The following is a 27694-nucleotide window of genomic DNA, read 5'->3' as shown; positions in this document are numbered from 1 at the left end:
GATGCCGCGTTTTTTGCAGAACTTTTCTCACATGCTGCGGCTTACAGGAAGATTTCGTAAGACTTGCAGCGTTTTCACCTCCTCCCGTTCCCCTGTTTCAGAATTTCCCAACTGCGGACGGAAAGCTGAAGCAGAACTCGGTATTTCTTGGTCTGCGATGATGCTCCAGGTCACGTTACCTGCGTGGACCGAATCTTTCTGACCTGTGGGTTTTCTTTTATTTCACCAGGGTGCTCAATTATTGCCGTGTTTTCACCGAGCTCTGCGAGACCTTCCTCGATAAAATCGTTTGCACGCCGGGCCAAGGGCTGGGCGACCTGCGGACGCTGGAGCTGCTGCTGATTTGCGCGGGTCACCCGCAGTACGAGGTGAGGGACGTTTATCCCCCTTCTTCTCCTCATCCCCATCACCAAACCTCGCTCATCCGGAGCAGAATCGGTGAAAAAACCCTTTTATTTTATGTTGCCACGTGGCTGGGAGGCCGCGGTTCCTGTGAGCTGCTGGGTTTGACGTGACCCACCTGCGTTCGCGGTGCAGAAATTGGGCTCATTTTCCCTCTCCCGGCCTCCTGGATGTGTGAGGCTGCGACTGCAGCTCTGAAATCCTCCATTATTTTATTGCCACGTATTTAAATTAAACTTTGCGGGGATTGCAGTGTAGCTCACGGTAACTTCATCCTCCAAGATGCTGTTTAGCATCAAACCTCCCCGACCGTCCTCCCTTAAATACAGAACACTGTATTTAAGACACGATTTTTTTTTTTTTTTTAAATTTAAGACACTATTATTCACCCCCCACCCGATTTCTTCCTCTAAAACTTAATTAGATCCCAGCAGTGGGTCCCTGGGTGACTTATCTCTGTGTTCAGGGGGGTTCGTCCCCCTAAATCGCACACAGGGAGCAGGGAGGCGCCCGCTGGGATTTTCTGGGTTCTCTCCCTCCCTTCCCTCCGTCTTTGGGGTCCCACTGGGAGAGACGCAGCCGCCGAAGCGATGGGTGGGATTTCCAGAAGCTTTTAGAGCCTGAAAATACATCAAACTCAACCAAATGACAGGCGAGGGAGCTAAGAAACGGTGGCGGCTGCGATGCAGCCCTTGGGGGCTTGTTTGCCGCGGAAACTGGGGAGTAATTGTGCTTTTTTGGTGCTCGCTCAGGGCTCGGTGCTTCTTAGTCCCGTTTCCAGGGCTGTTAAGCTCAATCTCCATTGGGCGTGACCTTGACCTGTGCTTAGGAGCACTTGGAGCTCTGCAGCCGCTCCTGAAAAAATCTACGCTCGTGGGTTTTTTTCATCTTCATTTTTTCATCTTCACTTCATCATCACTCTGAAGTGATGAACATGACTGTGACTGTGCTGGTGTCACCCTATGTGTCACACCAGGTGTCTACTACCTGCCTTTTATGGCTGATAATTGCAAACTCCATAAGAAGACAAAAAGAGAATTGGAATATTTTTCTGTACTTTGAAATGGTAGTTCCTTGATGGATAGAGTTGCAAAATATTAGTTTTTGAATATCATTTAGTACCTTATATATTTAAATAATCTTGTTTCAGATGAAGTATTATCAAGTATTGTCAAAATTGAAGTTTAACCACTGTACATACCTGTAATAGCTTTTAGTGACATAATGGTCTTTGGTCTATCTGAGCTCCTTCAGATTCAAAAATTGGTGTAAGGAGTTTACTAAATGCAGAAGAACATTCTTATTGTTATTATGATTTGTTGTTTTCCTTTTGCTAGCTGCCACCACCACTTACCTAAACTCTTATTCTTGAGTATGGATTCCAGAAAACATGATAAAAACTCAAATTACCGTGAAATGCTGGGCAGGGGGGCGACAATGGGCAAATTCTTCCACCGCCGTGGCTCTGCAGTGCGGACAACGTACCTGCGAGCGGCAAAACACCCTGTAGCTCCTCGGGGAAAGGAATTAAACATCTGATGCGTGAGCATGTGCACAGGTTGCGGCCGCAGAGATAAAACCTTATCGCTGGCTGAATCGATCGGTGTGAAACGAGGCGACGTCCGCGCTGTGAAGGACGGGACCGTCCTTACGCCTCCGTGTTAATTTTGCAGAGAAGGGGTTTTGCTCCTGAGGGCTTATTAAGCGAGAAGCTTCATTATTAAGCTTATGAAGCGAGAAGCAGCAGCGGAGGTGGGCAAAGCTGGGGGAGCCCCGGTGCACGTTCCGTCATCGCGCGACGAAGCAGCAAATCGTAGTGCCCCCGGAGGTGAAAAATACCGATGACGAAACGTTGAATTTCTCTTTCGAAACAGGTGGTAGAAATTTCATTTAACTTCTGGTACAGACTGGGGGAGCACCTGTACAAGACGGACGATGCGATGATCCACAGCATCTTCAAAGCCTACATCCAGCGCCTGCTCCACGCCCTGGCCAGACACTGCCAGCTCGACTCGGACCACGTAAGGGCTGCTTTTGCTTTATTTCCTCCCTATTTCCTCTCTGTTTTCTATTTTCTCTCTGTTTTCTCTGGCTGGGATGTGTCTGTCCTCGCTGCCGCACGCTGACGCCTCTCCATAGCAATAAGGCTCTACAGTTCGTCGTTCTGCAGTCGCAATAATTGCAGAGAAAGGATGGAGAGTAATTAAAATTGCTATATTCAACCTCTTTTCGTTAAGTTGGTTCTTGTTCTAACAGGGGCGACCCTCTCCCGCCTGCCCCCAGCTGGTTCCCAGTTTGAGAGACGCCTTGTCCCCTGCTTGGGGACGTTTTTTTGGAATAAAGCTCGCTGGCCGCAGCGCTCTCGTCTTCCTCCTTGATTTCTGAGATGCTTTATCCTCCTTCATCCCTGGAGGGGTTTAAAAGGTTCTTAGAGACATGGGTTAGTGCTACAGTTGGGTTACGGTTGGACTCGATGATCCTGGGCGTCTCTTCCAACCGAAATGATTCTATGATTCTTCCATCTCTGGCTGGGCTCCTCGTCCCCTCGATTTCAGAGCAGGAACACGCAGTGTCCGTTCAAGTCGTCGGCATTTTCAATCATAAAATTGTTTTGCTTGGAAGAGATGCTCAAGATCATCAAGTTTGTGCAGGGCTCTCCTTCAAATCCCCTTCAGCAGCTTGATTTGGGGAAAGAAGGGTAGAAACGATGGATTTCTTCTCTCAAATGGAATTTCTTGTCCTGGCTGTGGGTGAGTGGGAACCTGTTTTTCCCCAAGCTCTCACCCTTTTGCTCTCCCTCATCTTTTTCAGGAGGGTGTCCCGGAGGAGACCGACGACTTTGGGGAGTTTCGGATGCGGGTCTCGGACCTGGTGAAGGACCTGATCTTCCTGGTGGGGTCCGTGGAGTGTTTTGCTCAGGTGGGTTTTGCGGGAGCGTCGCGTTTGCGCCCATCTCCTGCACAAGGAACCGACCGCGTCTTGAAGCAGATGACGAGAGAGAAGCGGGAGGCCTCACGTTGTGGGGTACAAGCTGCGGAACGGTGATTTGCTCCCAAAATCGCAGGGCGACCTGCGGAACGGGGGCGGTTTCTGCAGCCCCGCGCTCTGGTATTTCGGGTGCGGGAGGAGTTGAGGAGCAAGCGGTGATCTCACGGGATGGCTGCGTGTTCCGTAGCGTCTTTTGTGACCGATTTCTCCTTCTTGCAGCTTTACGCGACGCTGAAGGACGGGAACCCGCCCTGGGAGGTGACGGAAGCCGTGCTCTTCATCATGGCCTCCATCGCCAAGAGCGTCGACCAGTGAGTGTTGACCACCCTGCTCCGCTCCCCAAGGGCTGTGGGGTCGAGTTTTGCAGAGACACCAAGAACATTCCCAGGATTCTCCTAGGAACCCGCTTTCCTGGGCGGAAATTTAAAAAAACCCACACTTTATTTTGAGAAATACGCAGAGGACGCTGCTGATAGAGCCGCTCTGTAATCCGAGGGACTGAGGTCTCTGTTTTCTGGCCAGAAATACGGAGCTGGGACTGCGGGAAGCACTTGGACCTTCCCGGGTCTCCTCTCCGCCTGCCTTCAGTGCCACAAACTTGAGCTCAGCCCTGGTAAAACAGGATGAAGGTTTCATTTCCCCTGAGTTTATCTCCTGAAAGCGTTTTTTCTTAGACAACCCCGGGGGAGTCACCACCTTCGCTGCCTCCCGTTATCTCCGCCAAGGCTGCTCTCGCTGGCTTTTATCTTCAATTTTTATTCCTGCTTCGTTTTCAAGAGTATGAGCTGTGCACAGGGGACTCCGCTCCCCACCAGCATGTCCCACGAGGTTCTGGGTTATATGTTGTCTGAAAGTATTATTACATATACTGAATGTATTTTGTCTCATTTGGTAAAACTTGAGGCTGTTGTGCTGCTGGATTGTGGCTCCAACAACCCCCCATGTCTTGGGTGTCCAGCGCACCGAAGCCGCAGGGTTTGGCGGATTCTGGGCGAAACGAGAACTTTAAAAAGCAGATTATTTGCGGAAACGGTTTGCGACGTGGCTTGGGGATAAACCGTCTGCCTTTTCCTCCCTCAGGGAGAACAACCCGACGCTGGTAGAGGTGCTGGAGGGGGTGGTTCGCCTCCCCGAAACGGTGCACACCGCCGTGCGCTACACCAGCATCGAGCTGGTGGGAGAGATGAGCGAGGTGGTGGACAGGAACCCCCAATTCCTGGGTGAGTCCCTCCCCGTCGCCCCCTCCCCGCGTCCCCCCTCCCCAGACCCCTCTTCACGCCGCGTTTCTCCTCCGCAGACCCCGTGCTGGGTTATTTGATGAAAGGTCTGTGCGACCGGCGCTTGGCGTCGGTGGCGGCCAAGGCCATCCACAACATCTGCTCCGTGTGCCGCGACCACATGGCGCAGCACTTCACGGGGCTGCTGGAGATCGCCCGCTCCCTCGACTCCTTCACGCTCTCGCCGGAGGCCGCCGTGGGGCTCCTGAAGGGTACGTGCGTGGAAGAGTTCTCGATGTGCGTGACCAGCGGGACCGGGGCAGTGACCGTCCTGTGCTGGGCACTGGGGAGGCCAAACCTCCAATCCGGGGGGCAGTTTGGGGCCCCTCACGCCAAGAAAGGCCTTGAGGTGCTGAAGCGAGTTGAGAGAAGGGAACGGAGCTGGGGAAGGGGCTGGAGCACAAGTGCGATGGGAGCGGCTGAGGGAGCTGGGGGTTCAGCTGGAGAACAGGAGCTGAGGGGAGACCTTCTGATCTCTGACCTGCCTGAAAGGAGCTTGGAGCCAGGGGGGGTCGGGCTCTGCTCCCCAGGAGCAAGCGCCAGGAGCAGAGGAAACGGCCTCAAGTTGCGCCAGGGGAGGTTGAGGTTGGATCTGGGGAACAATTTCTTCCCCAAAGGGCTGTGGGGCATTGGAACAGGCTGCCCAGGGCAGTGCTGGAGTCACCATCCTGGAGGGGTTGGACAGACGGACATGAGGTTCTCAGGACATGGGGCAGTGCCAGGGTGGGTTATGGTTGGAATTGGTGACCTTGAGGGTCTTCTCCAACCAAAACAATTCTATGTTTCTATATTTGGGAGGGAAATCATCCCCATGGATGCTCCAACCCCATTTTCACATGTTTTTTCATAGACAAGGGCTCTCGGTTTGCCCTGAGACGCTTCATACTTCCACATTTCGAGTCTTCTCAAGAGCTCGTGTGGGGCGGGAGATAGAAATAAATCCTTCCTGGTTTTATAAGTTGTCTCCAGCCCTGCTCTGAACTTAAAATTCAGGAAGAAAACATTGTAAATGCTCACAGCCAAGTTAGCTACAGGTTACTGCTCTATCTGAGCACGTGGGAGTCAGCTGCTGTACACACAGGGTGGAAAATTGCAAATATTTTCATTTTTAGAGACGCTTTGGGCACAAGAATGTAGTTTTTCAGCTCCGGCCGGCACTCGGAGCGTTCGCTTCTCACGGGGCCGTTGGGCACCACGTGGCTCTTCACCCACAGCCGGTTTTGGGAACACACAGAACACGATTCCCGACGGATCCGAGCGCTTCTGAAACCTTTAAAAACGGGGCAGCTCTGGAGCTGAAGCCTTATTGCGGTCGTACAGTCGGGGTGTGCAACTAAAGACACAAACTCCCATTTTTTCCACTTGTTTGCGCTCCCATATCGGCGCGAGCAGCACCGGCCACAATCCTGAGCTGCTCCTTTAAAACAGCACAACAAATACATGAGCGGGGCAAATTTTTTCCTCCCTGTGATGTGGCGGCGGGGAGCGGCTCACGCGCTTGTTTTCCTATTTTTATTTTTGCGGGAGCCCTGAAACACCTTTGCTGTGGGTCGAGAAAAAGCTTCTTCGGCCCTCGTGATGCCAGCAGGGTGAGGATGCTGTGGGGACACCCAGGGTGTCCCCCTGTCCTCGTGATGTCCCTTCCTCCTTCCCATCCCGCGGCGCATGTTTTGGTGTCTGGTTTAAGCCAAAACTCGAGTTTAAGGCGCGGAGAAGCGCCTGGGAAGCGACCGCAGCCTTTTCCCCGCCGCGGGCAGGGCTCGTTTGGGGACGTCCTGGCCGCGTTCCTGCTCCTGAACGTGTCTGCTCTTGCCTTTCAGGAACGGCCTTGGTCCTGGCCCGCCTGCCCTTGGAGAAGATCGCGGAATGTCTCAGCGAGCTCTGCACCGTGCAGGTGATGGCGCTCAAGAAGGTACGTCCCATTAATCGGCTCCTTGTCACTGGTTTAAATGGGGCGGAGCGGAGCCCGTCAAGCGGCCGCGGCTCCGTCTTTGTGCGTCCTCAAAGCCGGAGGCTGAGACGATCCTTGTCCCTACATCTCTCCTGGGTGGGAAATACCCAGCTCCTAGAACATGCGGTGGGTGAAATGGGATGAAAACCATCCCTAAAAACCAGTTTATGGAGCAAAGATCCGTCCTGCACCACCCCTTAAATGCAACAGGCAGCTTTCACCCCACGTCTCTGGGTGGAGAATGTGGGACCTCGGCTTCCCTGTGGGGCACGTGGCCCCAGAAGGCCGTGTTCTGGCTGTCCCCGAAAATGTGGTTGCCCTAGTGACCTGATCTGGTGGCCCTAGTGACCTGAACTGCTCAGGCAGTTGGACCAGATCGTAGAATCAGAATCGTTTTGGCTGGAAAAGCCCTTTGAGATCATGGAGTCCAACCGTTCCCCAGCCCTGGCACTGCCCCGTGTCCTGAGAACCTCATCTCCATGTCCAGCCCCTCCAGGGATGGTGACTCCAGCACTGCCCTGGGCAGCCTGTTCCAATGCCCCACAGCCCTTTGGGGAAGAAATTGCTCCCAAGATCCAACCTCAACCTCCCCTGGCGCAACTTGGGGCCGTTTCCTGGCCCAAAAGGGGGATGTGAAATTGCTGCTGCTACCCAGACAGCGTTTATTCAGTCTTCCCTGGGAAAAGTCCTAAAATCCCATCGTTTTCCCTTTTTTTGCAGCTGCTTTCTCAGGAGCCAAGCAACGGCCTTTCCTCAGACCCCACCGTGCCCCTGGATCGACTCGCCGTCATATTTAGGTGAATAAAGAGGAGCTGGGGCAGCCCGGGCTGGGGGGTGTGAGCTCCGGAGTCAAAACTGCTCACCCAGAGGTTTAAAACTAAATTAATCACGGCCCGTTTCCCCCCGACCCCAGAAATTTTGCTGCTTCACCAAGTTCGAGGCTCTCCAGTTACTGGTCCTTTTCCTGCGGGCGTTTGAGGCTCCAACCCATTTAAACACAAAATCTTAACTGCTTAGAAAACTAAATAAAATAACCTTTCGCTGCTTTTTCACAGACACACCAACCCCATTGTAGAAAACGGACAGATCCACCCGTGCCAAAAAGTCATTCAGGAGGTGAGTGCCGGGTTTCTATGATTCTGTGATGTGAGGAAGGGGTGGCTGATGGGGAAGGAATTCAGCTTTTCAACCCCTGGATGGAGAACGTGGCTCCGCAAATGCCCCGAGTGCTTTAATTTCCCTGCCCGTGTGATGTTTGCAGCGCAGCCACGGGGCTTTTTATCCACTCCAAGCTCTTTATTCCTATATAAGTCTAATTTACGCGTCCTCTAGCACAGGCTATTGTGTTTTTCGGGGCCTAAGCGGGCTCTGCCGCAGGGATTTAGGTGGTTTTCTTTTACCGCCCCTTAGATCTGGCCGGTGCTGTCGGAGACCCTGAACAAACACAGTGCCGATAACCGCATCGTGGAGCGGTGCTGCCGGTGCCTGCGCTTCGCCGTGCGCTGCGTGGGGAAAGGCTCGGCCGCGCTCCTGCAGCCGCTCGTCACCCAGGTACGGGCCGTTCTCGGCGCCTTCCTAGGGGGCTGGGACGTGGGGCGGCAGCGGGTGGGTGACGCTGTGTCCCCGCAGATGGTGAACGTGTACCGGGCGCACCAGCACTCCTGTTTCCTCTACCTGGGCAGCATTTTGGTGGACGAGTACGGGATGGAGGAGGGATGCAGGCAGGGGCTGCTCGACATGCTGCAGGTGGGTGCTGGGAGCCGGCAGGTTCGGTTCCCGTTATCTAAATCATCAAGTAAGCCGGGAAAGCGCTTTAAAGTCATCGAGTCCAACCCTTAACCCAACCGTGTCCCTGAGAACCTCATCTCCATGTCCAGCCCCTCCAGGGACGGTGACTCCAGCACTGCCCTGGGCAGCCTGTTCCAATGCCCCACAGCCCTTGGGGGAAGAAATTGGTCCCCAGATCCAACCTCAACCTCCCCTGGCGCAACTTGAGGCCGTTTCCTCTGCTCCTGGCGCTTGTTCCTGGGGAGCAGAGCCCGACCCCCCTGGCTCCAAGCTCCTTTCAGGCAGGTCAGAGATCAGAAGGTCTCCCCTCAGCTCCTGTTCTCCAGCTGAACCCCCAGCTCCCTCAGCCGCTCCCATCACACTTGTGCTCCAGCCCCTTCCCCAGCTCCGTTCCCTTCTCTCAACTCGCTCCAGCACCTCAAGGCCTTTCTTGGCGTGAGGGGCCCCAAACTGCCCCCAGGATTGGAGGTTTGGCCTCCCCATTCCCAGCACAGGCCGGTCACTGCCCTGGGCCTGCTGGCCACACCAGTGCTGGTACCAGCCAGGATGCTGGTGGCCTCTTGGCCAGCTGGGCACACGCTGGCTCATGTTCAGCCGCTGGCACCAACACCCCCAGGGCCTTTTCCAGCCGCTCCTCCCGGAACCTGCAGCGCTCACAGGGTTGCTGTGACCCAAGTGCAGGACCCGGCACTCGGTCTCATTGTAATCATGGCTAATTGCTAACGAATCCCCGCCCCTCTGGCAGGCTCTGTGCATCCCCACCTTCCAGCTCCTCGAGCAGCCCAACGGCCTCCAGAACCACCCGGACACCGTGGACGATCTGTTCCGCCTGGCAGCCAGGTACCCGTGTCGGGAGCGCCACAACCCGCCTCTCCTTGTGGAGGGGTCCCCATGGGCAGGATCCTGCCTCTCCAGTGTCCCCCTCACGTCCGTCCGTCTGTCCTCAGGTTCATCCAGCGCAGCCCCGTGACGCTGCTCCGCAGCCAGGTGATGATCCCCATCCTGCAATGGGCCATCGCCGCCACCACCCTGGATCACCGCGACGCCAACTGCAGCGTCATGAAGTTCCTGCGCGACCTCATCCACACCGGGGTGGCCAACGACGTGAGTCACCCCCGGGGGGCGCCACCCTCGTTTGTCACCGCTGTCTGTCACCGCTGTCCTGCTGCCCGAGCCAGGCCACCGCGGTGGGGACGCTCCCAGAGCCAGGAGCAGCGTGTCCCTGTCCCCAGACGCTGCTCACCCCTTTCTCTCTTTCTTTCTCTCTTTCTCCCTTCCCTTCCCTTTCCTTCCTTCTTTCTTCCTCTTTCTTCCTCTTTCTTCCTTCCTTCTTTCTTCCTCTTCCTTCCTCTCTTCCTTCCTCTCTTCCTTCCTTTCTTCCTTCCTTCTTCCTTCCTTCTTCTTTTTTTCTCCTTCCTTCCTCCCTTCCCCATTCCCTTCCCTTCTCTTTCCTTCCTTCCTCCTTCCTCCCGCAGCACGAGGAAGACTTCGAGGTGCGGAAGGAGCTCATCAACCAGGTGATGAACCAGCTGGGCCAGCAGCTCGTCAACCAGCTGCTGCACACGTGCTGCTTCTGCCTCCCGCCCTACACGCTGCCCGACGTGGCCGAGGTGCTCTGGGAGATCATGCAGATCGACCGGCCGGTGAGACCGGACCCTGAGCCCTGAACCCCGAACCCCAAACCCCAAACCCTGCCCTGAACCCCGAACCCTGCCCTGAACCCTACCCCGAACCCTTCCCCGAACCCCAAACCCTGAATCCCAAACCCTGCCCCGAACCCTGAGCCCTGCCCTGAACCCCAAACTCCGCCCCAAACCCTGAACCCTGAACCCTGCCCTGAACCCCGAGCCCTGCCCCGAACCCCAAACCCAACCCTGAACCCCAAACTCAGCCCCAAACCCCGAACCCTGCCCCGAACCCTGCCCCGAACCCCAAACCCTGTACCGAACCCCGAACCCTGCCCTGAACTCCAAACCCCAAACCCTGCCCCGAACCCCGAACCCTGCCCCGAACTCCAAACCCTGCCCCGAACCCTACCCCGAGCCCTGCCCCGAACCCCAAACCCTGCCCCAAACGCCGAGCCCTGCCCCAAACCCTGCCCCAAACCCCGAGCCCTGCCGCGCACCCCGAACCCCGAGCCCTGCCCCGAACCCCAAACCCTGCCCCAAACCCCGAGCCCTGCCGCGCACCCCGAACCCCGAGCCCTGCCCCGAGCCCCAAACCCTGTCCTGAACCCCGAGCCCTGCCCCGAGCCCCAAACCCTGCCCCGAACCCCGAGCCCTGCCCCAAACCGCGGGCCACTCTGGGTGTCGCCTCCTGCATTTTGTCCCTTTCTGTCCGGCAGACGTTCTGCCGCTGGCTGGAGAACTCACTGAAGGGTTTGCCGAAGGAGACGACGGGAGGAGCCATCCAGGTCACGCACAAACAGCTGACGGACTTCCACAAGCAGGTGACAAGGTGAGCGTCACCGCGTCACGGCGCGGGGGACGTCCCCAGGGTGTCACCTCGGCACCTCCTGCCCTCCAAAGCTCTGTCCCACCTGTCACCCGCCGTGAATTGTCCCCCAAAGCGTGTCCACAGGAGCCGAGGGGGCTGGCAGGATGTCACCGTGTCACCCCCCGCCCGTGACGCCGCTCCGGCGGCTCTTCGGGCCGTTCCCAGTACAAACCAGCTGGGGACAGTCTGGCTGTGGGATGAGGGTGTCACCGTTTCCAACCCCGAGCGGGTTTTTCTGCTCCTGCCTGAGCCCTGCAGACTGTCCCCGAGTCACCGGCCGCCACCAACACCAGATCAGCCCCTGCGGCCACCCCCGGGATGTCCCCTCTGCCTGGCCTGCCACCACCGGGTCCCCAGTTTGGGGACACCGTCTGCTCAGCCCCCAGTCGCTCCCACACCCCCCGCCCGGCTTCGTCTCAGCCCCAGAAAAATCCCAGAGCCCAAATCCCCCCTTGGGCTTTTCCCCGGGAGGGGCTCCGTGTGTCCGGCCACCACCCTGGTGACACGCAGGTCCCCTCTGGGGACAGTCACGGCTGCCCAGCCCCGACAATGTCCCTACGTGTCCCCAGCACCTCAGGGCTGAGTGGCCGTGGCCCCGTCCCCACCACGGGGCTGTCTGGATGCAGGACACCTTCCCTGCCCCCCGAATGTCACCCCTGAATGTCACCCCCGAATGTCACCCCCGCTGATGTCACTCGTGTCTTTGCAGCGCTGAGGAATGTAAACAAGTGTGTTGGGCGCTGAGGGATTTCACCCGCCTGTTCCGATAGCTCCTGCCCCACACGGCGCCCGCCCCCAGGTGAGAGCCCCCGCGGGACCCCCACCCGTGGGACCCTCATCCTGCCCTGTGGTGACCGTCACCCCATGGGACCCCCACCCCACGGGGATCATCCTCCACTGCATGGGACAGTCGTGCTACGGGGACCCTCATCCCATGGGACTGTCACCCCGCCCCATGGGGACCGTCACTCCACGGGAACCACCCCCTGCCCCATGGGACTGTCACCCCATAGGGACTGTCACCCCACAGTGACCCTCACCCTGCCCCATGGGATTGTCACATCGCGGGGACCTTCACCCAATGGGACTGTCACCTTGCCCCATCGTGACCATCACCCCACGGGACCCTCACCCCGCCCCACAGTGACCCTCACCCCACAGGGACCATCCCCTGCCCCATGGGGACTGTCACCCTGCCCCATGGGGACCGTCACCCCACGGGGACCATCCTCTGCCCCATGGGACTGTCACGTCACAGGGACCCTCACCCCATGGCACCGTCACCCTGCCCCACGGTGACCCTCACCCTACGGGGACCATTACCCACAGTGACCGTCACCCCATGGGGACTGTCCCCTGCCCCATGGGATTGTCACCCTGCCCCACAGTGACTGTCCCCTGCCCCACGGTGACACCGCGGCCGTGTCACCCCAGACGGGGCAGGTGGGCAGCGGGACTGACCCCCGTCCCCTCCCCCAGGAATGTCTTTTAATTAGAAGACAGAAAACGAAGAAAAATAACGAGAATGTGTCCCACAATCAGCCGTGGTCACGGTGGCCGAGGGTTGTCACTCGCTCCAGCGCGTCCCCAGAGCCAGGGCAGGACAACGGCTCGAGGACCCGGCGCATCCGCGTCCCCCGCGGGGGAAAAATAACAAAATACAGAAAAAAACCCACAATAAACCGCCACCAAACAGCGGAGCAAACGGATTTGCCCGGCAGTGAAACCAGAGTGTGAAGTAGAAAAACTTTCTGTGAAATGGAAAAAAAAAAAATAATAATTACAAAAAAAAAAAAAAACCAACACAAACACACCAACACAATAAAAAGTTATTTCAGGAAAGAAAAACGGGGGTTTTAAATAGATTTAGGAGAAGCCGGTGGCTGCGGGGTCTGTCCCCCCGGCCGCGTCCTGCCCGCGGGGACCCCCCAGGAGCCGCAGGCGGGACGGACTCTTTAAAATATATAAATATTATATTTGGGTTTGCCGCTTTTTTTTTTTTTTTAAGTTTCTTTTTTTTTTTTTTTTTAAATGAGTTTTGGTTTTATTTGGTTTGTTTTGGGGTTGGCCGGTGCGGGGGGGGCCCGGCTGGAGCGAGCGCGGGGCTGGGGCGGGTGCTGCGAGCGCGGGGGTGCGGAGCCATCGCAAAAAAAAAAAAAACAAACAATAAAAAAAAAAATTAAAAAATTGAAAAAAAATATTAAAAGCCGAATTCTGGGCTGGTTCTTCTCTGGGGGCCACGTCTGGTGTTGGGTGTCCCCACTGTCCCCATCCCTGCCCCGACTGTCCCCAGTCCTGCAGGGGCTCAAACTCCAGCGCAGACCCATTTTCTTGGTGTTTCACCCCAAAACTGCGGGGAGGTGAATCCAGCTTCTCCAGGGGGTGGGGACAGCGATGGGACCGGCCTGGACACCCATGGGTGACACACCACGGGTTGTCCCCTCCCGCGGTGGCCGCGCCGTGGGTGTCACGGGGGGACCCCCCAGGCCCCGGTTTGGGGGTCGGGGGCCGGGGGGGCCGGTGGCGGCAGCCGCTGCTGGTGCTGCCAGAGCTGGTGAAGCTCCTTGAACTGCTCCACCAGCCGGTCCTTGAGGTCGGGGTGCGAGATGTGCAGGGGGACGCTGTCGGCCGACCAGGACAACTCCCCCGAGAACATCTCCAGGAGCAGCCGCGCCGCCACCGGCACCACCTGCGAGAGCCACCGCCGCGGTGACGCCGTCGCGCCCCCGCGCGTCCCCCACCCCGGGGTGGCCCTCGGCCTCTCACCTGCACCGTGATGAGCTTTTTCTCCTTGGGCTTCTGGTCGGGCCACTCCTCACCGAAGCAGAAGAAGATCTCGAAAGGGGGGGGCGTGGGAGTCTGGCCCTTCTGGAACAGGATGAGGCCTGGGGCGCCCGAGGCCGCGGTCAGGGGCAGGACGGGGACCTGGCGCCAGGTGGTCCCAGTGCCACCATGGATGATGTCCCACCATGGATGGTGTCCCACCGTGGATGACGTCCCACCATGGATGACGTCCCACCACAAATGGTGTCCCACCATGCATGGTGTCCCATCATGGATGGCATCCCACCATGGATGGTGTCCCACCATGGATGGCATCCCACCATAGTTAGTGTCCCATCATAGATAGTGTCCCACCATGAATGGTGTCCCATCATGGATGGCGTCCCACCATGGATGGCGTCTCACTGCGCCAGGTCACCATGGGCTGCGGGGGTCACCCCACCCCAACTTAGACCCTCATCCCAGCTGGTGTCCCCCCATCCCATCAGGTGCCCACATGCTGCCTGGTGTCCCCCCATCCCAGCCGGTGTCCCCCCATCCCAGCCGATCCCTCCATCCCACCCGACATCCCCAAGGGTCACAGGAGGACAACCCCTCCCCGCCATCTCCTCTCACCGTTGAGAAACCCCTCCAGGCTGAAGAGCTTGGTCTTCTTCTCCCTCTCGATGGGGTTGGGGCCGGCGGGGGGGCCGGCGCAGGGTCCGGTCCAGAAGACCTTGCACTGGCAGAGCCGGATGGCGTAGAGGTCCTGGCCCTGCAGCTCCAGGATCAGGCCCCGGTCCAGCACGTCCAGCAGCTGGTGGGTGTAGAACCGTTGCTTCTCGTTGGGGATGGTGTCGGGCGCCGGGAAGCGGACCTGCTCCAGCGTCAGCGGCCCGAACAGCTCCACCTGCTCCTGCGTGGGCTCCAGGCTGCTGTGGAACAGGCGGCAGCCGTGGGGGTTGCTGATGGTGAGGACACAGACCTGGCGGCCCCGGTACTGGAACTTGATCTCCAGGTCGGTCACTGGTGGAGGGACGTGGGTGTCAACGGCCCGGTGGGGGTCGCACCATGGACACACTGTCCAGCCACCCCACAGCCAGGGACACGCATGTCCAACCACCCCACACCCATGGGCACCCATGTCCAACCACTCCATGGCCACCCCATGGGCACCCCATACCCATGTCCACCCATGTCCAACCACCCCATGGCCACCACGTGGGCACCCCATACCCATGTCCACCCATGTCCAACCACTCCATGGCCACCACGTGGGCACTCCATACCCATGGTCACCCATGTCAAACCACCCCATGGCCACCACGTGGGCACCCCACACCCGTGGCCACCCATGGCCAACCACCCCACACCCATGGGCACAAATGTCCAACCACCCCATGGCCACCCCATGGGCACCCCATACCCATGGCCACCCATGTCCAACCACCCCATGGCCACCCCATGTACACCCCACAGCCATGGGCACCCATGTCCTACCATCCAATAGCCACCCTACACCCATGGCCAGCCCCATCCAGCCACCCCACACCCATGGCCATCCATGTCCAACCACCCCCTGGCCATGGCCACCACCGTCCAGCCACCCCACCCATAGCCACCTATGTCCAACCATCCCATGGCCACCGCACACCCATAACCACCCCATGGACACCCCACACCAATGTCTAGCCACCCCAGAGCCATGGCAAACCTATCCAACCACCCCCTGGACACCTGACACCCATGGACACCCATGTCCAACTACCCAACAGCCACCCTACACCCATGGACATCCTATCCAGCCACCCCACAGCCACGGACATCCATGTCCAGTCACCCCCAATGGGCACCCCACATCCATGGCCACCCCAATTCAGCCACCCCATGCCTATGGCCACCCCGTCCAACCACTCCATGAACACCCTACACCCACGGACACCCATGTTCAACCACCCAACAGCCACCCTGCTCCCCTGGCCACCACCATCCAGCCACCCTACACCCATGGACACCCATGTCCAACCACCCCACAGCCACCCCACACCCATAGACATCCCATCCCGCCACCCCATGGCCACCCCACACCCATGGACATCCCAGCCAACCACCCTACCTCATAGCCACCTACGTCCAACCACCCTATGGCCACCCCACACCCCATGACCACCCCCATTCAGCCACCCTATGCCAATGGCCACCCTGTCCAACCACCCCATGGCCACCCATGGCCAACCACCCAACAGCCACCCTACACCCATGGCCGCCACCATCCAGCCACCCTACACCCATGGCCAGCCTATCCAGACATCCCATGGCCACCCCACACCCATGGACACCCATGTCCAATCACCTCCTGGCCATGGCCACCACCGTCCAGCCACCCCACCCACAGCCACCTATGTCCAACCACCCACGGCCACCCCATCCAACCACCCCATGGCCACCACACACCCCATGGCCACCCATGGCCAGCCACCCCGTGGACACCCTACACCTGTGGACAGCCATGTCCAACCACCCAACAGCCACCCTATACCCATGGCCACCCCATCCAACCACCCCATGGCCACCCCACAGCCATGGCCACCCCCATCCAGCCACCCCATGGACAATCTACACCCACGGCCACCCCCATCCAGCCACCCTACACCCATGGCCACCCCTATCAGCCACCCCATGGCCACCCCAGAGCCATGGCCAGCCCATCCGACCGCCCCACCCCAGTGCCCCCCGCTCCTCACACGGCAGCATGTGGGGGCTGATGAGCAGGTTGGGGGTCCCGTGCTCCAGGGGGGCCATGGGGCAGGCGGGCGGGGGCCCCAAGGGAGGCCCGGTCTGGGGGGTGGGGAGCAGCTCGGGGGTCCCGTGGGTGCCCCCCACGTCCCCGGGGAGCAGTGCCGGGGGGGGCGGCGCGAAGGGCCCCGGGGGGCAGCCGGTGCCGAAGTTGGGGTCCTCCTCAGGCCAGGGGTAGGGGGGCAGCAGGTCCCCCCCGTGCTGGGGGTCTGGGGGACAGCGGGGGGTCAGGGGGTGCACATAGCCCCCCAAACCTCTGGGGGGTGCACCCCACGCCCCCCGTGCCCCCCTCACCACTGATGCTCAGCGACGTCATCCCCTGGAGCTGGGGGGAGCAGAGCGGTGGTTATGGGGTGGGGGGACAGGGACCCCCCGAGGTGTCCCCTGTTTGGGGGTGTCCCCCCCCCAGGTACCTGGCTGTCGTCCTCCTCCTCCTCGCAGCCATAGTCATCCTCACCCGCGTCATCTGCAGGGGAGAGACGGGCTGGGGCACATGGGGATTTGGGGGTGCGGGGGGGTCGTGGGGTGTCAGGTCCTTGTGGGGTGTCAGGTCCTTGTGGGGTGCTGGGGCCTCTTGGGGTGCTGGGGCCTTACGGGGTCCTGGGACCTCTTGGGGTGCTGGGGAGTTGTTGGGTGTCAGGTCCTTGTGGGGTGCTGGAGTTTCATGGAGTGCTTGGACCTTATGGGGTGCTGGGACCTCTCGGGGTGCTGGGGAGTTTTGGGGTGCTGCAAATGGCTGGGTGCTGGGATCTCATGCGGTGCTGGGGAGTTGTGGGGTGCCAGGTCCCTGTGGGTGCTGGAGCTTCATGGGGTGCTGGGGACTCATCGAGTGCTGGAGATTCATGGGGTGCTAGAGATTCATGGGGTGTTGGGACCTTCTGGGGTGCAGAGTCCTTGTGGGGTGCTGGGGACTTTCTGGGGTCCCACATCCCTCAGGGGTTCTGGAGACTCGTGGGGTGCTGGGGAGTTGTGAAGTGCAGGACATTGATGGGTGCTGGGACCTCTTGGGGTGCTGGGGAGTTTTGGGGTGCTGCATATTGCTGGGTGCTGGAATCTCATGGGGTGCAGAGTCTCTGTGGGGTTCTGGGACCTCCTGGGGTGCTGGGCCTTTGTGGGGTGTGGGTTCTCTATGGGGTGCTGAGGACTCATGGGGTGTTGGGACCTTATGGTGTGCAGAGTCCTTGTGGGGTGCTGAGGTTTTGTGGGGTGCTGGGGAGTTTTGGGGCATAAGGTCCCTGTGGGGTTTGGGAACCTCTCAGGGTTCTGGGACCTTGTGAGGTGTTGGGGAGTTGTGGGTGCTGGGACCTCTTGGGGTCCTGGGGCTTCATGGGGTGCTGGGACCTCTTGGGGGGCTGGGGAGTTTTGGGGTCCTGGGACCTCATGGGGTGCTGGGGAATTGCAGGTGGTGGAACCTCATGCGGTGCTGAGGTTTTGTGGGGTTCTGAGGCTTCACAGGGTGCTGGGTCCTTGGGGAGTGCTGGGGCTTTGTAGGGTGCTTGGACCTCATGGGGTGTTGGGACTTTGTAGGGTGCTGGGGAGTTGTGGGTCCTGGAGCTCGATGGGGAGCTGGGACCTCATGGGGTCTGGGGCTTCGTGGGGTGCTGGGACTTTATGGGGTGCTGGGGACTTTGTGGGGTGCAGGGTCCTTGTGAGGTGCAGGGTCCTTGTGGGGTGCTGGGGAGTTTTGGGGTGCTGCATATTGCTGGGTGCTGGAATCTCATGGGGTGCAGGGTCTCTGTGGGGTCCTGGGACTTCATGGGGTGCTGGGGAATTGTGGGGTCCTGGATCCTTGTGGGGTTCAGGAATCTCATGGGGTGTTGGGACCTTGTGAGGTGTTGGGGAGCTGTGGGTGCAGAGTCCTTGTGGGGTGCTGGAGCTTCATGGGGTGCTGGGGATTTATGGGGTGCTGGGATGTTATGGGGCACTGGGGAGTTTTGGGGTGCTGGGGAGTTTTGGGGTGCTGCGTATTGCTGGGTGCTGGAATCTCATGGGGTGCAGGGTGTCTGTGGGGTGCTGGGACCTCACGGGGTGCTGAGGTTTTGTGGGGTTCCGAGGCTTCCCAGGGTGCTGGGACCTCCTGGGGTGCTGGAGCTTCGTGGGGTGCAGGGTCCCTGTGGGTCCCACGGCGCGTGGCCACGGCGGGTGCTGCAACCCCAGGGGTGTCCCCCCCTCGCCCCCTGCCCCCCGTACCCCCGGGGGGTCCCTCGCAGAGCTCGTACACCTTGTAGGGGCGCAGCGGGGTGGCCTTGGTGCCGTCGAACAGCAGGCGGAACTCGCGGCTCTTGTTGAGGGCGCAGCGCAGGGTGGCCTTCCACTTGGGGGGGTCGGGGGCGTCCACCCCCTCCCGGAACTTCCCCGTCTCCTGCGCCCATGCCTGGGGGGGCAGCACCCCGGGAGGGGACCCCGTGTCACCCCGCAACGTCCCAGCACCCACCACATGGACCCTGTGTCACCCCAATGTCCCAGCACCCGCCACAGGGACCCCTGTCACCCCATTGCCCCATCATCCCCATCCCATGTCCCCTTTGTCACCCCGACACCCCCATCCCAGGTCCCACTTGTCACCCCATCAACTCTGGCACATCCATCCTGTGTCCCCATGTCCCCCATCCCCCCGATCCCATGTCCCCTTTGTCACCGCATCCTGTGTCCTGCTTGTCACCCCATCACCCCCATCCCATGTCCCCATATCCCCCATCCCCTTGATCCCATGTCCCTTTGTCTCCCCATCCTGTGTCCCTGCGGTCACCCCACCACCCATGTCCCCTTTGTCACCCCATCCCATGTCCCCATTGTCATCCCATCATCCCCATCTCATGTCACCTTTGTCACCTCATCACCCCCATCCTGTGTCCCTATGTGCCACCATCACCCCCATCCCATGTCCCCACGTCCTCCCATCCCATGTCCCCCCCACCCCATGTCCCCATCACTCCCATCCCGTGTCCCCATGTCCCCCCATCTCGTGTCCCCATCACCCCCATCTCATGTCCCCATGTCCCCCCATCCCATGTCCCCCATGCCATGTCCCCATATCCCCCATCCCATGTCCCCATGTCCCCCCATCTCGTGTCCCCATCACCCCCATCTCATGTCCCCATGTCCCCCCATCCCATGTCCCCCCATCCCATGTCTCCATCACCCCCATCCCATGTCCCCATGTCCCCCCATGCCATGTCCCCCCATCCCATGTCTCCATCACCCCCATCCCATGTCCCCATGTCCCTCCATCCCATGTCCCCATGTCCCCCCATGCCATGTCCCCATCACCCCCATCCCGTGTCCCCCCATCCCGTGTCCCCAGGTCCCCCCATGGCCCCCACGCCGTGTCCCCCCGGTCACCTTGAAGATGGTGTCGTGCTCGGGGGGCCCCGGGGGGTGGCGCGTGGCGTGGCGCCAGGGGATGGCGAAGCGGCGCCGCTCGGGGTCCAGCCAGCGCAGCCCCGGGTAGCGCCGGCTGCTCACCTGGGCCACCAGCCAGGGCCGCAGCCGCACGCGCCGCGGGGCGTCCATGGCCTGGGGACACTGGGGACACGGCATGGGGACATGGGATGGGTCACCGGGGACACGGGATGGGTCACTGAGGACATGGGATGGGGACACGGGATGGGGACACGGGGACATGGGATGGGGTCACGGGATGGGGACACGGCATGGGGACATGGGATGGGGTCACGGTATGGGGACACGAGATGGGTCACCGGGGACACGGGATGGGTCACTGAGGACGTGGGATGGGGACACGGGATGGGGACACGGGGACATGGGATGGGGTCACGGGATGGGGACACGGCATGGGGACATGGGATGGGGTCACGGGATGGGGTCATGGGATGGGGTCACAGGATGGGGTCACTGAGGACATGGCATGGGGACATGGGATGGGGTCACGGTATGGGGACACGGGATGGGTCACCGGGGACACGGGATGGGTCACTGAGGACGTGGGATGGGGACACGGGATGGAGTCACGGGATGGGGACATGGCATGGGGACACGGGATGGGTCACTGAGGACATGGGATGGGGACACGGCATGGGGACACGGGATGGGGTCACGGGATGGGGTCATGGGATGGGGTCACGGGATGGGTCACTGAGGACATGGGATGGGGACACGGGATGGGGTCACGAGATGGGGACACGGCATGGGGACACGGCATGCGGACACGGGATGGGTCACCGGGGACACGGGATGGGTCACTGAGGACATGGGATGGGGACATGGGATGGGGACACGGGGACATGGGATGGGGTCACGGGATGGGGACATGGCATAGGGTCACGGGATGGGGTCACGGGATGGGTCACTGAGGACGTGGTATGGGGACACGGGATGGGGACATGGCATGGGGACATGGGATGGGTCACCGGGAACACGGGATGGGTTACTGAGGACACGGGATGGGGACACGGGATGGGGACACGGGGACATGGGATGGGGTCACGGGATGGGGACACGGCATGGGGACATGGGATGGGGTCATGGTATGGGGACACGGGATGGGTCACCGGGGACACGAGATGGGTCACTGAGGATGTGGGATGGGGACACGGGATGGAGTCACGGGATGGGGACACGGCATGGGGACACGGGATGGGTCACTGAGGACATGGGATGGGGACACGGGATGGGGACACGGCATGGGGATACGGGATGGGGTCACGGGATGGGGTCATGGGATGGGGTCACGGGATGGGTCACTGAGGACATGGGATGGGGACACGGGATGGGGACACGGGATGGGTCACCGGGGACACGGGATGGGTCACTGAGGATGTGGGATGGGGACACGGGATGGAGTCACGGGATGGGGACACGGCATGGGGACACGGGATGGGTCACTGAGGACATGGGATGGGGACACGGGATGGGGACACGGCATGGAGACACGGGATGGGGTCACGGGATGGGGTCATGGGATGGGGTCACGGGATGGGTCACTGAGGACATGGGATGGGGACACGGGATGGGGACACGGCATGGAGACACGGGATGGGGTCATGGGATGGGGTCACGGGATGGGTCACTGAGGACATGGGATGGGGACACGGGATGGGGTCACGAGATGGGGACACGGCATGCGGACACGGGATGGGTCACCGGGGACACGGGATGGGTCACTGAGGACATGGGATGGGGACATGGGATGGGGACACGGGGACATGGGATGGGGTCACGGGATGGGGACATGGCATGGGGTCACGGGATGGGGTCACTGAGGACGTGGTATGGGGACACGGGATGGGGACATGGCATGGGGACATGGGATGGGTCACTAGGGACACGGGATGGGTTACTGAGGACACGGGATGGGGACACGGGATGGGTCACCAGGGACACGGGATGGGGTCACCAGGGACACAGGATGGGGACACGGGATGGGATCACCGGGGACACGGCATGGGGACACCAGGGACATGGGGCTGGGGACACCAGGGACACAGGGATGGGGACACCGGGGACACGGGATGGGGACACCGGGGACACGGGATGGGGACACGGGATGGGGACACCGGGGACATGGCATGGGGACAGCAGGGACATGGGGCTGGGGACACCAGGGGCACAGGGATGGGGACACCGGGGACACGGGATGGGGACATGGGATGGGGACATCGGGGACATGGCATGGGGACAGCAGGGACATGGGGCTGGGGACACCAGGGGCACAGGGATGGGGACACCGGGGACACGGGATGGGGACAGGGGATGGGCACACCAGGGACATGGGGATGGGGACACAGGGATGGGGCCACCGAGGACACAGGGCTGGGGACACAGGGCTGGGGATACGGAGGACATAGGGCTGGGGATGCGGGGCTGGGGACACTGGGGGACACATAGTTGGGGACACCAGGGGATACAGGGCTGGGGACACAGGGCTGGGGATACGGGGGGGACACGGGGCTGGGGACACCAGGGACACGGGGCTGGGAACACTGGGGCAGCCACTGGTCCCAGGTGGGGATGAGACCCGGCCAGCTCGTGACACAAGTGACAGGGCTGAGACCCATCCAGCTCTCATGACACGTGTGTCCTGCTGTGACCCCTGGCTGCCACCCCAGCCCCGAAACAGGAACCGCGTGTCCCCCCCCGCCCCCTCCGCGTGTCCCCAGGGTCCCCGCCCCGCCCGGGTGGCCGTGGGGGGGTCACCAGCCCCGTCCCCCCCCGTGGGTGCGGGGGCGTCACCCGCCCCGAAAGCAGAAGCTGCGGCGGCTTCGGGGAAACAAAACTGAGCCCGAGCGGCGGGGGGGGACACGGGGGACAGGGGGACAAGGCACGTGGGACGCGGGGGACACGGGGGATATGGGACATGGGGGGACGGGGGGGACACGGGGGGGACACAGGGGACAGGGCACATGGGGGGACACGGGGGATATGGGACATGGGGGGGGTGAGGGGGGGACATGGGATGACACGGAGGATCCGGGGGGACATGAGAGGGAGACGGGGGGGACACGAGACACAGGGCGGGACACGGGACACGCGGGGGACACGGGGTGGACACAGAGAGGTCAGGGGACACGGGGGACGCGTGGGGGCGACACAGGGCACGGAGAACACGGGGGGGACACGGGGGACACACGGGTGGACAGAGCCCCCCCACCGCACGGTCACCCATCCCCGGGGGACCCGCTTTCCCCGGGTATCCCCCCACGGACCCCCCGCCCACGGACACCCGGGACCCACCTGCGCTCCGTGGCCACCGCGCGGCGCTTCCGCACGTGGGAGGGACCGGCCCCGCCCCGCCCCGCCCGTGTCCCTCGTGTCCCCCCGTGTCCCCTCCCCAGGTCCCCCCGCGTCCCCTCCCGTGTCCCACTCCCGTGTCCCCCATCCTGTGTCCCCCCGTGGCACAATTCCCGTGTCCCCCATCTCTCCCCCGCGCGGTGTCACCCGTGTGCCCGCCCCCCCCCACCTTATGTGCCCCCCCCTCATTAACATACACTTTACATACATTTGCATGCCCCACGTGACGCGCGGGGGCTCCCCGGAGTGGGCGGGCCCCCCCTCCGCACGCCCCTCCCACACCACTGTGATTGGCCGCGCTCCCTGTCACTCACCCAGGCTCGCCCCGCCCCCGGGGAGGCTGTTGCCCGGCAACGGGGGGCGGGGCGAAGGGCGTGGAGGGGGCGGGGCGAGAGGCGGGGCCTGACCCCCGGATTTGGGGCGGAATCGCGTTCTTGAGCTGCCAAATTCGGGGGTTTTGGGAATTATTTTCGGGCAACTCCGGGCCCGGAGCTGCCCCGAGCCCCGAGTCAGGCCCGGTTCTAAGGGTTTTGGGGTTTTCTCCCCATTTTTCAGCCCGGTGCACCCCACAGACCCCGGGGATCCACGTTCCTGATGCTGCATCGGGACCGGCCCCGGCCAAAAAAACCACCACAAATGCCCATTTATGGGGTATTTCCTCAAGGATCGCATTCCGACTCCCACTCCGGCCCTGCCGGGTGATTCCTACAGAAATCGGGGTGATTTGGGGCAGATTTTGGCGATTTCTGTCCTCAAGGGGGGGATTTGGGGCAGATTTGGGGGAAACAGGACGCTCGGGCATTTCCCCTCCTTTCGCATCTTCCTCCCTGTTTCAGGATCCTCAGCAAACCGGTTTTATCTTTTATTTTCATTTTTTATTTTCATTTTTTATTTTCATTCCCCCGCCCGGATTTGCTGTCCAGCCCCGGGGTCCCTCCGCCGGTGACACTTGTCCCTCCGTGTCCCCTGTGTCCCCAGCTCAGCTCCCGGGGTAAAAACCCATCTTTTTGGGGTTATCACAAGTGAAATCGCAGAGGTGGGGACTTTCCCTTTCGCTTCTTCACCGGAAACAAAACCGTTTTCAGCCGCAGCGCCGGGTGTGACAACTCGGGGCGGGGGGACACGCGTGTCGCGCTGCCGGTGTCACACCGGTGTCCCTCTCCCGGTGCTCCTCGCCTCTTCATTTTTCTAATTTCTGGTTAAAATTCGCCGCTGCCGTGAGAGGGAGCCCTTGGCTTGGCCGACGCGGGCGTTGGGACGGGATTCCCGGAGCCTTCGTCATCGGAGTCATCGCGTCCCGCAGCCCCCCGCGGTATTTTCGGGCTCATTCCGCCGGGTTTTGGCCACAGAACCGGCCCGAAACCACGGCAGGGAGGGAACCTGCCTCCAAATCTGCCTCGAATCACATTTATTTGCTCGTTAGTTAATTAGCGGGGGGTGGCAAGACAGCCCCTTGGCTCTTTTTCTTCCATAATTTTGTGGCCTCCTCCTCCCAGAGCCGTCCCAGGTCGCCTGGAAATGGGGGAAAAAACCCGATTCTGCCCCATTTTCAGGGGCTTTCCCCCGCGGTTGAGCTCAGCTCAACCTCCCACCGCCGAACCCAACTTGATCCAACTCGTGAGGCCCAAGAGCTCCGAAATTATTTGCCCTGTGGGTTTGTTCTCCCATTTTGACATCTCCTTTTTTTTTGCCGTGGCGGCTCTGAAATGACGTTTTGGTGAAAAATGGGTGAATTCTTCGCTGTCCCGGGCTCGATGTCATCACGATGGAGCCGGTTCCCTTGGCTAGACCGTGGTCCCCGTGAACCATCCTGGTTCACTGAGACTTTTTTAATCTCCATTGATTATTGTTATTAATCCTCCTTTGCCACAAAGAGCTTGGGGTTGGTAAAGCTCAGTCCTATCTCAGCGGTGGACGTGGCTGCGGGGACACCGGGCTTGTTCTCCAAAATAAAACAAAGCCCACATACTTGGGATGGCGGAGGTTGGGTGGGATGAAAAATGTGATTATTTGATACTCACCCAGGTTTGTTCTCCAAAAAAACGGTGGTTACACCCCAAATAAAACACCAAGAACCTTCCTGCCACCTGTTCTGGGGTCAAGGCAAAAGGAATTGTCGGAGACGATGAGACGCGCTGAAAACGCAGAGTATAAACCTTCTGCGCCCCGTCCTCGGGGTATTTTCACCTCAAAATACTTCAGTTTTGGGAGGAGAAACTTCACAGTCTCCGTTATCTCAATCATCTCCTCCCATAGTGAAATTTAGGCATATCAGCCACATTTTTGGTGTTTTTAAGAGGAATGGGGAGTTCCATGTGAGCAACTTGCTCTCCACAGGGTCCCCACACCTCAGGGTGCCACATGCCGGCAAATATTCATTGAAAACAAGTATTTCAACTCAAATTCGCCTTCCCCTCCAGGTGCTGGAAGACCCTCTTGCCGTGGGCCAGCGGGGTTCCGATTTTGGAGGCGATTTGGCGTCAGGAGCCCAATTTCCTTGGCCCCTCCGTGTGCCCTGTGGCGCGGGATAAGCCTGGAATTTGGGGACAATCTGAAAAACAAGCGAACGCCACCGCTTCTGTGCTCCTGAAAACCAAGTCTGGGCTGCGGTTTGGGCAGAAAGAGCAGAACTGCAGGCAGTGGGGCTTAAATGTGATGGGCAAAACCTCTGAGGGGTCAGGACTGGGATTAAAACTGGGATTTGGGGCTCGGGGCTGGGATTACAGGCAGGTTTTGGGGCTCATGGCTGGGATTAAAGCCGGCTTTTGGGGCTCAGGGCTGGGATCAAAGCTGGGTTTTGGGGCTCAGGGCTGGGAATAAAGCCAGGTTCTGGGGCTCAGGGCTGGGACTAAAGCCAGGTTCTGGAGCTCAGGGCTGGGACTAAAGCTGGGTTTTGGGGCTCAGGGCTGGGATTAAGGCTGGGTTCTGGGGCTCAGGGCTGGGACTACAGCCGGATTTTGGGGCTCAGGGCTGGGACTAAAGCTGGGTTCTGGGGCTCAGGCCTGTGCCCCAAGTGCCACCTCCCTTCCCAGCACTGGCGAGATCCCTCCGGTCGGGACGATTCCACCGTTGCTTTTTATGGGCAAGAGAACGGGCTTGTTTGGAGCTTCCTGGCCTGTAAGATCATCCGGGAGGTTTGAGCTCGCGGTTTAACGACGAGGCACTGAGAGGGGTCCCCGCGCGCGTCCGCTCGTCACCCCGACCCGCCGTTGCTATTTGGGGGCCGCTGAGTCGCCGGCAAAGCGGTGACGGGATGTTCTGCGCGCAGTGGCACAAAGGGACGCGCTGGAAGCCACCGTCGCTCTCCAGGCTCGGGTGACAAAGGGGCGCGACGAGGCGGAACCAGCCGGGCAGCACCAAACAGGCTCATTTCCCAGGAAAACGGTTTTGTCCGCGCTCCTTGTTCCCGCACACAGGACCTGCTCTCCCAGTTTGGTCCGGGATGTCCGGCCAGAACATCAACGGTGTCATACGTGGGGTCCCAGAGTCCCCAGGGGACACTTTGGGGACACACGGTTGTCCCCAGAGGGTTTCAGATCCCTCATCGGAGCGCAGGCACATCCTGGCGACAGCTCCTCGATAACATTTCTGCGGGGGAATAATTAAAACAATCAAACACAAGCACGGTTGAGAGGATGGAATTAATTTTTTTGCTTTGTTGATTTAACTCAGGATTCACTTTAGTGCTTTAAAGGCGCTTTAATTAAATCAATCTGCTGCAGGAACGGGAATTCCCTGGGTTTTTTTTTGGCGGCGTTTCTTTTTTCTTTGGTTGGTTTGGGTTCGTTTTGTTGCGGTTTTGTTGTTGGGTTTGTTTTTTGGCTAAAGCTCCCCGAACCAGCAGAAATCCAGGCGGCAGAGCTGGGAAAATCCAGCACCCAGGCGGAGGGGGGGATGTGCAGCTTGCGAACGGCATTAACAGCCGGTCGGAGTTTGTCTCGCAAATTAGACACGATCACGTCCTGGCAGCAGCAGCAGCTCATGGTGCAGAAAGTCCTTGATTTTTTCCAAGTTTCGAGGCCTAAAGGGTGATGGGAGCTCCGGGCCGAGAGAGCACAAAACTCTTTTTTCTCCCTTAAAAAAACCCAAGCGAATGAACCACAAATCCAAAATAATCGCGTTTAACGCACGCGAGGGCAGCGCCGGGTTACGCCGCGGCGCAGGAGACAAGGACATTTCTCCTCGTCCCGCCTTGGCACCGAACGCTCACGGGGTTTACGGCGGGGTTGGCAGCTCCCCCGGCATCGCTGCGCCCTGAGGTCACCGTCCCTCGGCGCCGCGGCACGGGAGGGCGGAGGAGCCGCCAAGACACTTCTCTTGGCTCTAAACCAAATCTTTCCCAGCCCTCCGGACCCCGTAGCAGGTGCCGGGGGGGGCGCACGGCTCTTTGCGCCGCGCTGCGAGGGGGGAATTTTGGGCGGCGGGGTGGGTGCGGGGCTGGGAATGCAGCCAGCGGGAGGTGGAGGGACAGCGGGAGGTGGAG

At 60.3% G+C, this 27694-nt stretch overlaps 2 protein-coding genes across 2 annotated transcripts in view; one reads left to right on the top strand and one right to left on the bottom strand.

Moving 5' to 3' along the window:
- TNPO3 (transportin 3) overlaps positions 1-12711 on the top strand; it is a 36969-nt gene extending 24258 nt beyond the window's left edge. Inside the window, exons 7-23 of the mRNA XM_065626791.1 lie at positions 230-368; positions 2277-2423; positions 3214-3321; positions 3610-3701; positions 4471-4610; positions 4688-4879; positions 6488-6579; positions 7339-7415; positions 7674-7734; positions 8029-8169; positions 8248-8364; positions 9152-9246; positions 9354-9510; positions 9882-10049; positions 10751-10863; positions 11612-11701; positions 12382-12711. Of these exons, the coding sequence (XP_065482863.1) occupies positions 230-368; positions 2277-2423; positions 3214-3321; positions 3610-3701; positions 4471-4610; positions 4688-4879; positions 6488-6579; positions 7339-7415; positions 7674-7734; positions 8029-8169; positions 8248-8364; positions 9152-9246; positions 9354-9510; positions 9882-10049; positions 10751-10863; positions 11612-11672 (1900 nt within the window). The 3' untranslated portion in view covers positions 11673-11701; positions 12382-12711. The remainder of the gene's footprint in view (positions 1-229; positions 369-2276; positions 2424-3213; positions 3322-3609; positions 3702-4470; positions 4611-4687; positions 4880-6487; positions 6580-7338; positions 7416-7673; positions 7735-8028; positions 8170-8247; positions 8365-9151; positions 9247-9353; positions 9511-9881; positions 10050-10750; positions 10864-11611; positions 11702-12381) is intronic.
- IRF5 (interferon regulatory factor 5) lies at positions 12709-23195 on the bottom strand. Its single transcript, XM_065626800.1, has 9 exons — positions 23155-23195; positions 19804-19986; positions 18652-18835; positions 16875-16927; positions 16756-16786; positions 16410-16670; positions 14302-14691; positions 13669-13787; positions 12709-13591 (listed from the first exon to the last, which is right to left on the bottom strand). The coding sequence occupies exons 2-9, from the start codon at positions 19972-19974 to the stop codon at positions 13370-13372; spliced, it is 1431 nt and encodes a 476-aa protein (XP_065482872.1). The 5' UTR covers positions 19975-19986; positions 23155-23195; the 3' UTR covers positions 12709-13369.
- Positions 23196-27694: the final 4499 nt, after the last annotated feature.

The sequence above is a fragment of the Caloenas nicobarica genome, chromosome 1 (assembly GCF_036013445.1).
Source record: "Caloenas nicobarica isolate bCalNic1 chromosome 1, bCalNic1.hap1, whole genome shotgun sequence".
Classification (NCBI taxonomy): domain Eukaryota; kingdom Metazoa; phylum Chordata; class Aves; order Columbiformes; family Columbidae; genus Caloenas; species Caloenas nicobarica.
Note: the sequence above shows the minus strand (reverse complement) of the source record. Positions and strands in the feature narration are given on the sequence as shown.

Bases quoted from the DNA above. Each gene is read 5' to 3' on its own strand.
- IRF5 (XM_065626800.1), bottom strand. From the start codon at position 19,974: ATGGACGCCCCGCGGCGCGTGCGGCTGCGGCCCTGGCTGGTGGCCCAG. The intron at 18,836-19,803 runs GTGACCGGGGGG...CTGCCCCCCCAG, and splicing joins AGCACGACACCATCTTCAAG to GCATGGGCGCAGGAGACGGG. The intron at 13,592-13,668 runs GTGAGAGGCCGA...TGGCTCTCGCAG, and splicing joins AAAAGCTCATCACGGTGCAG to GTGGTGCCGGTGGCGGCGCG.